Source organism: Theropithecus gelada, chromosome 9 (assembly GCF_003255815.1).
Source record: "Theropithecus gelada isolate Dixy chromosome 9, Tgel_1.0, whole genome shotgun sequence".
Classification (NCBI taxonomy): domain Eukaryota; kingdom Metazoa; phylum Chordata; class Mammalia; order Primates; family Cercopithecidae; genus Theropithecus; species Theropithecus gelada.
Window position 1 is genome coordinate 89,060,848 of NC_037677.1, and position 16,787 is coordinate 89,077,634.

Sequence of the window (16,787 nt, forward strand, 5' to 3'; positions counted from 1 at the left end):
AAGGAAAGCACACTAGCAGAAACTTCCAAAAGATGTTAATCAAGCTAAGCCACAGAATCAGTCCCGTATCTGCAGTGAAGTGCTGCTTATGTGTGAGAGACAGAAAAAGCTGGTGGCCGAAGTATATATTATTTCATTTATCTTATTATTTCATTTATATGCCTATAAATGGCATATTTTCTCGATTACAGCCTATTGCTACTTCACTTAGCTACAACTAGTACTCATAGCTACAACTAGTACGATTTGCCTGATGAGATGAAATTCAGGGGAACAAACCAAAGGTAACAGATCCCCAAGTTACATGTCTTTCACAAACATACCTCTATCCAGTCAATAGAGGATTTATCAAAAGAAAGATTAATAGTGGAAAAATAAACTGAGGATTCTTTTCTCATCCTCATCACAAAGAATCTTAAGATTAAGAAGTTTTTAAACTAGTGAAGAGAAAGAAGAACAAGGAATACCTTTAATCTCTCCTTTTCATTTTCATTTCTTTTAGCTCAGCTTATGCAAGATTTTGTACCTTGTGAAAGAATATAAGTTTACTGAATACAAAATATTGCTTAAGATTTAAAACAAAGCAAAATAAGTTGCTGAAGGGGGATCATTTGAGTTAAATACAGGTTTTTTTTTTTTAATCTGTAATTGATGTACATTTGATTGTAAGAAGACACTTTACATCAGGTCACCACAAAGCAGATTTACATACAACCATCAATTGCAGAAAAACAAAGTTTCTTTTTGATCCAAACACAAAGAAAAACTTTGTGTTTTATTTTTTTATGATCTTTTCCTTGACCATAAAAAAAAAAAAAGTAAAAAATGCAGTACTTTTCGAAGGTGAAGCTAGTAAGTTTATAGAAGTGCAAAACACTTTAAGGAAAAACTTTTTTTTTTTTTTTTTTTTTAAGAAAAAGGCATGACTTCTCGTTTTCTGTTCTTGGCATAAATTTTAATCCTTTCCAGTGGAACCAAAACCTCCTGAACCCCTTTAGGTGTCATCCAAAGCTTGAACTTCTTCTATTTCCGGATAAAAAATCCGTTCGCAAATGAGCTGTGCAATTCGATCACACTTTTTGACTTCAAACTTTTCTTTGCCAAAGTTAAACAGTACAACACCAACATTTCCTCTATAATCTTCATCTATGACACCAGCTCCTACATCAATAAAGTGTTTTGCAAGCCAAGCCTGACTGTGGAGCTCCTCTTCCATAACACCCAGAAGGGAGCGCTATCTGAATGTCCGTTTTCACAAGAGCTTTCTCCACAGGTGGTATTGTGTAATCATAGGCTCTGTACAGGTCCCGTAGCCCGCGGCCCGTGCGGAGCCCCGGGTGGGGGCCGTGGCGTGCTCGGAGAGCCGGGCAAAGCGGAGCTGCAGCCGCTCTCCTCTGCAGGCCGGGGCCGCTTACTGGATGAAATGGCGGGTGTCTCTCCGGAGCAGGGCGTGGCAAAGCCAGAAGGCGAGCGAGGAGAGCCACAAGCTGTTTTACACAGCACAAATAATTGGGTTCTTCATTGGATTGTGGTGATGGTTGCATACCCTGTAAACTCACTGAAATCCACTGAATTGTACACATAAAATGAGTGTTTTATGGTATGTCAGTTATATCACAAAACTCTCTTTTTTTAAAATTTAAAAACCAATTGTTAAAAGGGGATGGTGCTACATAGAATGTTGGTTTATTTTTTTCCCCAAGGGACCTGTAAGATTTACTGTCTACTTTTCAATGAAGTTAGGAATGTAAATGTTGAGTGGAAAGGCAAGTACTTTTGTAAATTACGAAAGCATGAGCTCATTACAGATAAATATAACTGGGGGCCTGATGTGGTGGCTCACGCCTATAATCCCAGCACTTTGGGAGGCCAAGGCAGGAGCATCGTTTGAACCCACGAGTTCAAGACCAGCCTGGGCAACATAGTATATATATATATAACTGGTTAATATTTAACCACCACTCCACATTTATAGTGAAATGATTACTCCTATCAAAGTAATCATGTTGGGAAATCTGCTCGTTCCAATAATGCTGCCATTTTTTTCAGAACACTACAACTCCTTTTAGAGCTTATAACACATCTTTTATATATCCTCAGAGATGGTAAACTTCATGTTTTAGAGAGTAGGATGAATCTTGAAAATAGTAAAGTCTGTTGTCAAATTAGAAAATATTGTTAGTTGCAAACAATGTCTGCCTTACAGGTAGCAAGACTGATCCTCAAATATGGCAATTATACTTTTATATTTTATATTTTTAGAAGACAAGATTGATTAGGAAGTTTTAGTACTTTTTAAAAATACTTACATCTCATACTTTGTTACCTCTTATCTAATGTCCATTAAAGGTACAACACCACAGAGGAAAAATTATTTATACCCATCAACACTGGTAAGAACCGAACCACGTGAACATCTCCTTGATCAGTTGAAAAGGAAACAGCCTGAGCTGTTAATGATGCTAAACTCTTCAGAAAACAACAAAGAAGAGACAATTCCGGTAAATTTAAAGGATCATAATTTTATAATAGAACTCTCTTATGAACTCTTGATGTGGTTGACTTCATGTGAAGAATTTTACTTTTCACTCCTCAGTCTTACCCTGCCTCTCATTAATGATAGGCCTAGCCCTTAGGCTTCTTTTAATCTTACTAGTTTTTAAATTATGCTAGTAGATAATAATTGCCAATATTTAATATTGTACTTAGTAACATTGTTATATAGGAACCTCTACTCTCTTTTTTTTTTTTTTTTTTTGAGACAGAGTCTCGCTCTGTCGCCCAGGCTGGAGTGCAGTGGCGCGATCTCGGCTCACTGCAAGCTCCGCCTCCCGGGTTCACGCCATTCTCCTGCCTCAGCCTCCCGAGTAGCTGGGACTACAGGCGCCCACAACCGCGCCCGGCTAATTTTTTGTATTTTTAGTAGAGACGGGGTTTCACCGTGGTCTCGATCTCCTGACCTTGTGATCCGCCCGCCTCGGCCTCCCAAAGTGCTGGGATTACAGGCGTGAGCCACCGCGCCCGGCCATGGAACCTCTACTCTCTATAAAAATATATTAGGAATTATTTTCATTAATTTGTAGACTTTCTAATAATTTTGTTGAGGTTTAACTTTCATATTATACCATGGGCATTGTGTTATATTCAAAGAAGAAAACTACCGTTACTCTTGCGATGACTTTTAAGCCCTTGGACTTAGTCACTCATCCAGTTTCTTCTTTTAGGATGTGGATGTAGAAAAGGCAGTTCTAGGGCAGTGTACTGAAGAACCTCTAAGTCAAGAGCCATCTGTAGATGCTGGTGTGGATTGTTCATCAATTGGCGGGGTTCCATTTTTCCAGGTATATCATATCAGATAACCCTTCCATATCTGATGTAAGTCATTCATTTACTATTCAGTATAAAGGCATTATTTGTGGTGAGTAGAACAACAAAAACCTTTCAATTATTCCTTAGGATGGCTTGTTAAGGCTTATGATTTGAATTATTTACAAAAATCTGATATTGATAAGGGGTTTTCTGTAGAATAAATGAAGGCAGAATTTGACTTAATCTACATCCTTAGCTGATAGTGTTTAGCTATTGTATTTATTCCTTTTCTGCTTCCTATGTACTCAGACACTGAGAGCAGTCATTCCTCTTTCTTCTACCTTTGACATGTAAGTCTTGGAACCTATCTCTGCCCATAATCAGACTTTGAAGGCAAAGTGACTGAAAAGATTGAGAGACCGAGGCTGGGCGCGGTGGCTCAAGCCTGTAATCCCAGCACTTTGGGAGGCCGAGACGGGCGGATCACGAGGTCACAAGATCAAGACCATCCTGGCTAACCCGGTGAAACCCCATCTCTACTAAAAAATAGAAAAAACTAGCCGGGCGAGGTGGCGGGCGCCTGTAGTCCCAGCTACTCGGGAGGCTGAGGCAGGAGAATGGCGTGAACCCGGGAGGCGGAGCTTGCAGTGAGCTGAGATCCGGCCACTGCACTCCAGCCTGGGTGACAGAGCGAGACTCCGTCTCAAAAAAAAAAAAAAAAAAAAAAAGATTGAGAGACTGGAGACTGCTTAGGTTATATTAGTGATTTCCCCTCCCTGAGGCTCTTCTCTTGTAAACTGTTGCCCCATGTTTCCTGAGCACCTTGCCTGCTCTAATCCAATGTGAATAAATCCTGTGACCTCTCCTACCCACTTTTGGTTTTTTTTTTGAGACTGAGTCACTCAGGCTGAAGTGGAGTGGCACAATCTCGGCTCACTCAACCTCCACCTCCCGAGTTCAAGTGATTCTCCTGACTCAGCCTCCCAGGTAGCTAGGATTACAGGCGAAAACCACCACACCTGGCTAATTTTTTTGTATTTTTAGTAGAGATAGGGTTTCACTATGTGGGCCAGGCTGGTCTCAAACTCCTGGCCTCAAGTGATCCACCGTCCTCGGCCTCCCATAGTGCTGGGATTACAGGCGTGAGCCACTGTGCCCAGCCCTCTACCCACTTTTTTTCTTTTCTTTTTTTTTTTTTGAGATGGAGTTTTACTCTTGTTGCCCAGGCTGGAGTGCAATAGCGCAATCTTGGCTCACCACAACCTCTGCCTCCTGGGTTCAAGCGATTCTCCTGCCTCAGCCTCCCGAGTAGCTGGGATTATAGGCATGCACCACCACACCTGGCTAATTTTGTATTTTTAGTAGAGAAGGGGTTTCTCCATGTTGGTCAGGCTAGTCTCAAACTCCCGACCTCAGGTGAACCGCCCGCCTCGGCCTCCCAAAGTGCTGGGATTACAAGCGTGAGCCACTGTGCTTGGCCTGTAACTGTTTTTAGTTGATCTACAGGTCCTTCCCTTAAGGTCTAAAGATTCTCCATCACTGCTTTCAACTGTTAACAAAGTTCTAATTCAGGTTCTCATAAATTCCTCCCTGTTTTCCTCTGGGCAATTTTATCCCCAAATTCTTGCCACCTTTTGCTTTATTCTTCACTATTAGAGAACTATATATATGTTTCTTTCAGTTTTTATCCTTTTCTTCTATCTTATAAAGTTAGGAAAGGGGGAAGGATAAGAGAACCTGGTGACTACTTAATCCCTGGTCAGGAATTCTTTTATTATTATTACCTGTGGCATTTTGAATTAGGCTTAGTGATTCAGCTATGGCAAGGAAGTCCCTACAATACCAGAGAGGGTTTGGGATGGAGTTTTAGACCTTCAGCTGAAGTCCAGAAATCTTTTCCCTAGTAACAGTGTGATGTGGGGATTTTCTCTGGGTTTAAAGCTTTAATAGTTTGTTTATAATTTGTCTCAGCATTGATGACTGAGTGTACAATGAATGTCACCAGTCCATTAATGTTCTGTATGGGTAAGTAGGATTCCAATGAAATAGAACTTCCAAATGAGGAATATGAAATAGGTTTTACAAATAAAATAAAATACAATTTTTAAGAACTAAGCAAAACTGTTTTTAAGGTGTCCCATATACCAGTTTCTCTGCTTAAAACAGAATTGGCTTTTCTGCATGACAGCAAATCTTTGTTTCCTTAGAGCAGGGTTTCTTGACAGCAGTGCTATTGGCATTTTAAACTGGGTAATTCTTTGTTGTAATGGTCTTTCCTGTGGACTGTACTATGTCGGTACACAAGAAAAACAGTGAACTATGTGAATACTCACTCAAAGCCAGTAGCACTCCCTGGTTGTAACACCAAAAAAGTCTCTAAACATTGCCAAACGTCCCCTGTGGGAGCAAAATCGCTCCCTGATGAGAACCCCTACCCTGGAGTAAAATCTGTAACTATGTCTTAGAAAATAACACAGAAAATTAATATTTCTTTCACTCTACTCCTTCCATTAGTGATCAAATAAAGAAGGCATTTGGTTCTACTTGCCAAATTGTTGGCTCAAACTTGTGCTAAACCTTTTCTGGTTTTCTACACTTAAGTTTTCTTGCTTATAGCCCAGAGAACTTTGAAAATAGAGTGTAGTTAATGTGTATCAAATGTTACTTTATATTGACTTAATTTTTCCCCCTTAAATCCACAGCATAAAAAATCACATGGAAAAGACAAAGAAAACAGAGGCATTAACACACTGGAGAGGTCTAAAGTGGAAGAAACTACAGAGCACTTGGTGACAAAGAGCAGATTACCTCTGCGAGCCCAGATCAACCTTTAATTCACTTGGGGGTTAGCAATTTTATTTTTAAAGAAAACTTAAAAATAAAACCTGAAACCCCAGAACTTGAGCCTTGTGTATAGATTTTAAAAGAATATATATATCAGCCGGGTGCAGTGGCTCATGCCTGTAATCCCAGCACTTTGGGAGGCTGAGGCGGGTGGATTGCTTGAGCCCAGGAGTTTGAGACCAGCCTGGCCAACATGGCAAAACCTCGTCTCTATTAAAAATTAGCCGGGTGTGGTGGCACACTCCTGTAATCCCAGCTACTGGGGAGGCTGAGGCACGAGAATCACTTGAACCCAGGAAGCAGGGGTTGCGTTGAGCCGAGATCACACCACTACACTCCAGCCTGGGCAACAGAGCAAGACTCGGTCTCAAAAACAAAATTTAAAAAAGATATAAGGCAGTACTGTAAATTTAGTTGAATTTTGATATCTACCCATTTTTCTGTCATCCCTATAGTTCACTTTGTATTAAATTGGGTTTCATCTGGGATTTGCAATGTAAATACATATTTTTAGTTTTCATATAAAGTAGTTCTTTCATAACAAATGAAAAGTATTTTTTCTTGTATAGCATTAGGTAGTGAATATATAAGAACTGTACTCTTCTAGGCTTGAGCTTACATAGGTAAATATCACCAACACCTGGCCTTAGAAAGGACCATCTCATGTTTTTTTCTTGCTATGACTTGTGTATTTTCTTGCCTCCTCCCTAGACTTCCCTATTTTGCTTTCTCCTCGGCTCACTTTTTCCTTTTTTATTTTTCACCAAACCATTTGTAGAGCCACAAAAGGTATCCTTTCTTATTTTTGGTAGCCAGAATTTTATCTAGAAATCTTTTAACATGTTTTTAGTGATTTATTTCTAAAATCACTGTCAACAATAAATCTAATCCTAGTTGTATCCCTTCTTTCAATATTTTTCACTTGTTGCCCCAAATGTGAAAGCATTTCATTCCTTTAAGAGGCCTAACTCATTCACCCTGACAGAGTTCACAAAAAGCCCACTTCTCTAGAATATAAATTGCTATTATGGGAGACCACCCAGACGTCTGACTGATGGCTCTGTGCCCACACTCCAAGACCTGTGTCTTTTCGAGAAGATCACAATGATTTAAGGACTTTTTGAAACTTCCAATTATGTCTATAATTTATATTCTTTTGTTTACATGATGAAACTTTTTGTTGTTCCTTGTTTGTATATAATAAAATATGTATATGTGTCTTTTTCTTGATTCAAATCTTAACCCTTAGAAGGACTCTGGTATTTTTGATCTGGCAACCATATTTCTGGAAGTTGAGATGTTTCAGCTTGAAGAACCAAAACACTTAGAAGGAATATGTACAAAGAATAAATTTTGTGCCCACAATGAGTTTAGTGTGTAAAGTTTAGAGACATTTGACTTTGATAGCTAAATTAAACCAAACCCTATTGAAGAATTAGAATATATGCTCCTTCAAGAAACTAAATTGATCTTGTAGAATTATCTTAATAAAATAATGGCTATAATTTCTCTGCAAAATCAGATGTCAGCATAAGCTGTGGATAATATCTAATAAAACTGCCCTCAGTGAATCCATGGTTAATAAATGTGGTTTCTACATTAACCTGCTTGCTCCATTATTTCTTCTCTGGCAATGGGTATGTTTAGAGAGTTAGGCAAGCTGCATTCACATTCCCAAAATAAACTATGCAGGTACCACCAAAGAAGAAGGAGCCTAGTAAACATGCAGGGTTTTAGTTGCACTCCAAGGGACTATCCTACATGCAAGGTTAGTGAGAAATAGGCCCTCACACAGCCTGAAGTCCAGTTTTAAGTCATCTCATTCCATGACTGTTTAAAAGTTATCTGAGAATGCTGATGCAACTAATTTCACTGCCTCACAGAAGCAAAAATAAATCTCCAGAGAATTTTAACATGCAGAGCCATAAATTAGCTCTACCAATTTTCATACACAATGTCGGGCCCTCAGAATGTAACCAAGAGTAGCATCAGCAAAAATGGCCAAGTAGGTAGCTTCAAGGACCTTTTCCTCCACAGAAACATTGAAAAATCAAGCAAAAACATTCAGAAACAACTTTGTCAGAACCCAGGAAAATAGTTTACAGCACTAAGCATTTGCTGAATCAAGAAAAAGGCAACCTAAAAAGAGAAGGAAAGCTTGGCAGTGTTACTTGCCCTTTCCCCATTCTCAGCTCTGCAACAGTCTTGAAGACACACAGACCACATTCTCAGCGTGGGGTCCTAGTCCTGGTTTCTAGGGAGAAGAGAGGTTTTTTTTTTCTTTTTTGGGGACAGAGTCTCACTCTCACCGAGGCCAGAGTGCAAATTGGCATGATCTTGGCTCACTGCAACCTCCCAGGTTCAAGCAATTCGTGCCTCAGCCTCCCAAGTAGCTGGGACCACAGGCACACACCACGACACCCGGCTAATTTTTGTACTTTTAGTAGAGACGGAGTTTCACCATGTTGACCAGGCTGGTCTCACACTCCTGACCTCAGGTGATCCACCCTTTTCCGCCTCCCAAAGTGCTTGGATTATAGGCGTGAGACACTGCACCCAGCCCCAGAGATCTTATTCTTGAAAGATTATGCTTGTTCTGGCCAGTCTGGCAGCTTCAAGGACTGACACAAGGCATCTGCATTTGTTTCATCTAACTCAGAACTCAATCAGGGTTGGAAAGAAAGTGGCAGGTTTGTCTCTAAATATTGTAAGACAAATGAACAACCTGCTGCCACCTGAGGCAAAAAATTACAGTTTAGGTAAACAAAGGAGTGCCTAAAGCCTGAGAGGAAAGCAGCAGAGAGAATTTCTTAGAGAAATTAGGTTATTCAAAAGCACCCATGTATATTGGGGGATTTAGAAAGCCATGCACATTCAAACATGAGAAGACCCCAAGATTTCATGTCTGGCTGATGTGTAGGCTCAGTGCAAGCAGGAAGTAAAGGCTAAGGCCAAATTAAAATGGCCCAGATAGACACTGAAGGTGTGTCCCAACACAGCCAATCAGCAAAAACAGGGTTTTTTTCTTCCTTTGTTAATTTTTGGGGCAACCAGTTTTCAAAGAAATCTCAACACACTGGCTGAACACAAGCAAAAGGAAGACACCTTACAGACCATGTAAGTCAAAGAACAGAAACTTTACAAAAACAGGTCAGAAAAGTCACTAGGACTGAGTGCTGTGGCTCATGCCTGTAATCTCAGTACTTTGGGAGGCCAAGGTGGGAGGATCACTTGAGTCTAGGAGTTCGAGACCTGCCCGGGCAACATAGTGAGAGCTCGTCTCTATAAAGCAAATTTCTCTTTTTAATTAGTTGGGCATGGTGGCATATGCCTATAGTCCCAACCACTTGGGAGGCTGAGGTGGAAGGATCAGTCGAGCCCAGGGATTTGAGGCTGCAGTGAGCTCTGATTGTGCCACTGCATTCCAGCCTCGGGAACAGAGCGAGACCTTGTCTCTATAGTCCCTAAACAAACCACTACAACCCACAGCAAGTAACAAAAACCCTGAGGAGCGAAGAATCTGGTTTCCAGAGTTACCACATGATAGTAAAGTAATATTCAGCTTCCAACAAAAAACTGTGAAGCATGCAAAGAAATTACAGCCCACTTACAGCAAAAATTAAAATAAACTATCTGAGGAAGCATAGACATTGGACTTGAAGACAACATTTGTAAATCAACTGTCTCAAAAGTGCTCAAAGAGCTAAGGGAATACAGGGAAACAATGTCCCATAGAGATTTTCAAAGGAATTATAAAAAGGAACCATAAAAATTAGCTGAAAGGTACAATAAAAAAGGGGGGATAATCACTGAATGGTTCTAATAGCAGATATGGCCAGACAGTAGAAAGAATCAGTGAAGCTGAAGGTAGATCAGTTGAAATTACCCATCTGAGGAGCAGAAGAACAAAGGAAAGAAGCAATTTAAGAGGCCTGTGGATTACCACCAAGCATACCAACCTTTGCAAAATAGGAGTTTGAGAAGGAGAGAAGAGAGAAAGAGGCAGAAAGAATATTTGAAATAACGGCCCCAAACACCTCACATTTGTGAAAACACTTGAATGTACCCATCCAAGAAGTTTGCAGAACTCCAGATAGGATAAGTCAGGAGAGATCCATGTCGAGACATACATAAACTGTCCAAAACTGAAGAGAGGATCTTGGAAGCAGTAAGACAGTGGCCATCAGAGAAAAGCAAATCCAAATCACAGTGAGATACCACTTCACATCCAGAAGGATGGCTATAACAAAAAATACAGAAAAAACAAAGTGTTGTTGGGGATGCTGGAAAATGGGAACCTTTTTGTTTTCTGAGATGAAGTTCATTCTGTTGGCCAGGCTGGAGTGCAGTGGCTCTGTCTCAGCTCACTGCCACCCCTGCCCTCTGGGTTCCAGTGATTCTCCTGCCTCAGCTTCTGGAGTAGCTGGGATTACAGGTGCCCACCATCACACCCAACTAATTTTTTTCTGGCTAATTTTTATATATTTAGTAGAGATGGGGTTTCACCATGTTGCCCGGGTTAGTCTTGAACTCCTGGTCTCAAGTGATCCACCTGTCTTGGCCTCCCAAAGTACTAAGATTTCAGGCATGAGCCACCCCGCCCAGCCTGAAAATGGGAACCTTGTACATTGTTCATGGGAATGTAAAATGGTTCAGTCACTGTAAACAAAGAGTTTGGTGGTTCCTGAAAAAGATAAACAGAATTATCATATAGCCCAGCAATTCCATTCCTAGCTGTCTGCCCAAGAGAAAACATGCATCCACAAAAATGTATACACAGATGCTGTAGTAGCACTACTCACAGTGACCCAGTGGTGTAAACAACCCATCAATATATGAATGGATAAACAAAATGTATTATATACATATGATAGATTACTCAGCCATAAAAATGAAGTACAGATACATGCTACCATATGGATAAACACCGAAAACATTATGCTAAGTGAAAGAAGTAAGACACAAAAGTTCACATATTCTATGATTCTAGTTTTATGAAATATCCAGAATAGGTAAATTCATAGAATCACCAGACTGGTGGTGGTTAAATCTGGTGTGAGGAGGGGAATGAAGAGTGACTGCTTAATGGGTATGGGATGTTGGAAATATGTTGGAACTAGCCTGTAATCCCAGCACTTTGGGAGGCCAAGGAGGGTGCAATACCTGAGGTCAACAGTTCGAGACCAGCCTGAGCAACATTGTGAAACCCCGTCTCTACTAAAAATACAAAAAATAGCCAGGTGTGGTGGCAGACGTCTGTAATCCCAGCTACTCGAGAGGCTGAGGCAGGAGAATCGCTTGAACCTGGGAGGCGGAGGTCGCAGTGAGCCGAGATTGCACCACTGCACTCCAGCCTGAGTGACAGACTGTTTTGTTTGTTTTTGAGACAGAGTTTTATTCTTGCTGCCCAGGCTGGAGTGCAATGGCGCAATCTCGGCTCACTGCAACCTCCGCCTCCCAGGTTCAAGTGATTCTCCTGCCTCAGCCTCCCAAGTAGCTGGGACTACAGGTGCCCACCACCACACCTGGCTAATTTTTTATAGTTTTTAGTAGAGATGGGGTTTCATCGTGTTAGCTAGGATGGTCTCCATCTCCTGACCTTGTGATCCACCCGCCTCGGCCTCCCAAAGTGCTGGGATTACAGGCGTGAGCCACCACGCCCGGCCTGATTTTTGTATTTTTAGTAGAGACAGGGTTTCTCCATGTTGGTCAGGCTGGTTTCGAACCCCCGACCTCAGATGATTCACCCACCTCGGCCTCCCAAAGTGCTGGGATCATAGGCAGGAGTCACCGCACCTGGCCAGGGTTCTTAAACTATATATGAATCAGTATAATAATTTTTGAAAGTACACCATGATTAATTCGTGATGTATCTTGTAAGCCTTTGGGCAATAACTAGGCAACATTTTTAATGGATATAAAACAGATTCATAAAAGTACTCAGTTAATTTTAGAATTACAGAAAATGAGGGAAAGGGGACAAAGAACAAAGAAAACAAACAGAAAAGAAGTAGCACATGGATATATTTAAGCCCAATAACCACATTAAATGAAGTGGTTTAAATAAACGAATTAAAAGATCATCGGATTGGATAAAAAGTAATTATAATCTATCTACAAGAAGCCCACTTCAGATAGAAAAGCTATATACAGATTAACAAGAAAAGGATGGGAAAAGATATACAAACCCTCATCCAAAGAAAGCTGGAGTGTCTAGATTACTACCAAAGTTGACTTTAGAATAAGGAATGTCACCAAGGATAATGAGGAACATTACATAATGATATTTTAATAAACATCTTAAATAACACAACTAGAGAGAAAATCAAAATGATATTGAAAACCTGACAACTCTGTCAACCAACTTGACCTAATGAATATTTATAGAACAATACACCCAACAATAGGAGAATATATTATTTGTGAAGTTCTTGAAACATTCAAACAATATGAACTATATTCTGAGTCATTAAAAAACAACTCCACAAGTTTTAAAGAATTGAAATCATACAAGTATGAAGTCAATACATACAACTTGAAGTCGATAATACATACAACTTGAAGTCAATCCAAGTCATACAACTTGAAGTCAATAATACATAGTTGGAAAATCCCCAACTATGTATTATTGACTTCAAGTTTAACTCAATTTTAAGTCAAGTTTAATTCCCCAAATATTTCCAAATATTTGGAAATTAAACAACACAATTCTAAACCCACTGATCAAAGAGGAAGTCACATGTAAAATTAGAAAATGTTAAATGGTGGCTTGTGCCTGTAATACCAGCTACTCTGGAGGCTGAGGCAGGAGGATCTCTTCAGGTCAGGAGTGTGAGAGCAGCCTGGGCAACATAGCAAGACCCTATCTCTACAAAACAAAAAAAATAAAAAATGTGGCCAGGTGCAGTGGCTCACGCCTTTCATCCAACACTTTGGGAGTCAAATGCAGGCAGATCACTTGAGCTCAGGAGTTCAAAACCAGCCTAAGCAACCTGGTGGGGCCCCCATCTCTACTAAAAATAGAAAAAATTAGCTGGGTGTGGTGGAGCATGCCTTTATTCCCAGTTACTTGGGGAGGCTGAGGTGGGAGGATGGCTTGAGCCCAGGAGGCAGAGGTGGCAGTGAGCCGAGACTGGCATTCTGGCCTGAGTGATGGAGTGAGATCCCATCTCAAAAAAAAAAAAAAAATTAGTTGAGTGTGGTGACACACACCTGTAGTTCCAGCTGAGGCTAAGACAGGAGGATCACTTGAGCTCAGAGTTTGAAGCTGTGGTGAGCTATGCTTGTGTCACTGGACTCCAGCCTAGGAGACAGAGCAGGACTCTAGGAAAAAAGAAAAAAATATATAAAATATATGTATATTATACAATATATAATGTGTGTGTTATATATATGTAAGTATGTACATACATGCATGTTTGCATATGTACATATATGTATACATAATATATACATACATATACATACATACATGTATGTAGGTATAATTATATAATATATGTAGGTATGTACAACTATAAATTTCTTTCTAGGCACTGCTTTAGTTACATCCCATAAATTTTGATATGTTGTATATTTGTTTCTTTCCTCTCATAGTATTATGTAATATCCCTTGTGACTTTTTCTTTAACCAACAGGTTATTTAGGAGTGTGTTGTCTAATTTCCTCATATGTGTGAACTTCTCAAATGTCCTTCTGTTATTTCTAATTTTGTTCTATTATAGTTGGAGAAAAATACTTTGTATTACTGCAATCAATTTAAATGTATTGAGATTTGTTTTATGGCCTAACATATGGTCTATCCTGGAAATGTTCCATCCCCACTTGAGAAAAATGTATCTTACACTGTTGTTCGGTGGAATGTTCTACAAAAATCTGTTAGGTCTAATTGGATTATAGTATTGTTCAAGTCTTTTATTACCCTCTTGATCTTCTGCCTATTTGTTTTATTAGTAAAAGTGGCATATTTGGCCGGGCGCAGTGGCTCACACCTGTAATCCCAGCACTTTGTGAAGCCGAGGTGGGTGAATCAAGAGGTCAGGCGATCCAGACCATCCTGGCTAATACGGTGAAACCCTGTCTCTACTAAAAATATAAAAAAATTAGCCAAGCTTGGTGGCGGGCGCCTGTAGTCCCAGCTACTCAGGAGGCTGAGGCAGGAGAATGGTGTGAACCTGGGAGGCAGAGCTTGCAGTGAGCCGAGATGGCACCACTGCACTCCAGCCTGGGGGACACAGTGAGACTCTGTCTCAAAAAAAAAAAAAGTGGCATATTTAAGTCCCCAACTGTTATTTTTTAATTGTCTCTTTCTCTCTTCAATTCTGTTATTTTTTGTTTCATGTATTTTGGGGTACTGTTGTTAATTACATATGTTTGTAGTTAAGCCTTGCTAATAAACTGATACTTTTATCATTAAAATATGTCCCTTTTTATAATTGGTAACACTTTTTGCCTTAAAATCTATTTTGTGGGATATTAGAATAGCCACCTCAGGTCTCTTTGAGTTACTGTATGCATAGTGTAGCTTTTGCCGTCTTTTTTTTTTTTTTCTTGAGACGGAGTCTCACTTGTCATCCAGGCTGGAGTGCAATGTCATGGTCTCTGCTCACTGCAACCTCCGCCTCTCGGGTTCAAGCAATTCTCCTGCCTCATCCACCTGAGTAGCTGCGACTACAGGCTCAGGCCACCACACCTGGCTAATTTTTGTATTTTTAGTAGAGGTGGGGTTTCACTATGTTGGCCAGGCTGGTCTCGAACTCCTGACCTTGTGATCTGCCTGCCTTGGCCTCTCAAAGTGCTGGGATTACAGGCATGAGCCACTGCACCCAGCTGCCAACCTTTTACTTTCAACATATTCACGTCTTTGAATCTAGTGTGTTACTTGTAAGACAATATACAGTTGAATCATTTTTAAAATCCATTTGCCATTCTCTTACTTTTGACTGGAGTGTTTAATCAATTTCACGTCATTACTATTAAGGAAGGAATTACATCTGCCATTTTGCTATATTCTCTATATGTCTTATGTCATTTTTCCTTTCTATTTTCCATTATTCTCCTCATTTGTATTAAATAGATATTTTCTAATATACTATTTTAATTCCTTTGTCATTTCATTTTTTTTTACCATGTATATTTTTGAGTCATTTCCTTTGTTGTTTTGAAGATTACAATTAACAGCTTAATTTAACGATCTAGTTTACGTTACTACCAATTTAATATCAATAGTATACAAAATCTAGCTCCTACGTAGCTCTGTTCCCTTTCCCCTTCTTTGCAATGTTGTCATAATTACATGTTCATACATTGTGTGCCCATCAGCACAGGTTTATAAGTATAACTTTATGCAGTAGTCTTTAAAATCATTTAAAAGAAAAAAAGAATTATAAGCAAAAATATATTAATATGGTCTTTTATATTTATTTAGTTTTCTTTACCAGTGCCCTTTATTTCTTCATGTGGTCTCAAATTACTGTCTAGTGTTCCTTCATTTCAACTTGATGGACCCCCTTTAGTATTTCTTGTGTGACAGGTTTGCTAATGACAAATTGTCTCAGTTTTGTTTATCTGGGAATGACTTAAATTTTGCTTCATCTTTGAAGGTTGGTTTTGCTGGATATAAAATTCTTGGTTGACAGTCTTTTTCAGCACTTTGAATGTCATCCCATGGCTTTCTGGCCTCCATGGTTACTGATAAGAAGTCAGCTGTTAATCACGTGAAGGAGCTCTTCTAAATGATTAATTGTATTTCTCTTTCTTCAAGACTCTTCTTTGGATTTTGACAGTTTGATTATGATGATGTGTATAAGTGTGGATCTTTTTAAGTTTGTCTTAGTTGGAGTTCACCGAGCTTCTTGGATATGGAGATAAATGTTTTTCAACAAATTTATTTTGTTTTTCAGCAAAAAATACTTTTCGGCAAATTGTTTCTTCAAATATTATTTCTGTCCTTTTCTACTCTCTTCTACTAGGATTCTCATTATGTGTATGGTGGTAGACTTGATAATGTCCCGCAGGTCTCTGATGTTGTATTCATTTTTATTTATCCCTCTTCCTGTCTGTTCCTCAGACTAGACAATCACAATTGACTTTTCTTCAATTTTTCTTCAACTGACTTTTTTAAGAACTTCAAGATGTCTCTTGCATGAACTTGTAGGTTTTGTTTGTGAGTTATCGTTGACTCTAAAGGAACACCTCATTGCAGAAACAGAAACCAGGTCTAGGAGTTTTACTGTCAAGCCATAGAAATAGGCCTGAGAGTAGGCCTCGAGCCACTTAATATATTCTTCACTGACAATTCTGGTGTTTCCTAGAGATCCAATGGATCCAAAAGGACTTTTGCCGAGTCTTGGTTTTTGCTTAATCACATTTGCTTGTGAGTCCCTCTAGTGAATTTTTAATTTCAGTTATTGCATTTTTTAAGTTTTTTTTTTTTGAGATGGAGTTTCGCTCTGTCACCCAGGCTGAAGTGCAGTGACAACATCTCAGCTCACTGCAAGCTCCACCTTCCGGGTTCACGCCATTCTCCTCCCTCAGCCTCCTGAGTAGCTAGGACTACAGGCACCTGCCACCAAGCCCGGCTAATTTTTTGTATTTATTTATTTATTTATTTTAGTAGAGGCGGGGTTTCACCA

General features: G+C 39.6%; 1 protein-coding gene and 1 pseudogene across 1 annotated transcript in view; one reads left to right on the forward strand and one right to left on the reverse strand.

Annotated features, from left to right (window-relative positions):
* The window catches only part of KIF11 (kinesin family member 11), a 68,099-nt gene extending 60,343 nt beyond the window's left edge, over positions 1-7,756 (forward strand). Inside the window, exons 20-22 of the mRNA XM_025397958.1 lie at positions 2,350-2,501; positions 3,225-3,341; positions 6,012-7,756. Coding sequence (XP_025253743.1) covers positions 2,350-2,501; positions 3,225-3,341; positions 6,012-6,143 — 401 coding nt within the window. The 3' untranslated portion in view covers positions 6,144-7,756. The remainder of the gene's footprint in view (positions 1-2,349; positions 2,502-3,224; positions 3,342-6,011) is intronic.
* Positions 907-2,316, reverse strand: LOC112631708 (annotated as a pseudogene).
* Positions 7,757-16,787: the final 9,031 nt, after the last annotated feature.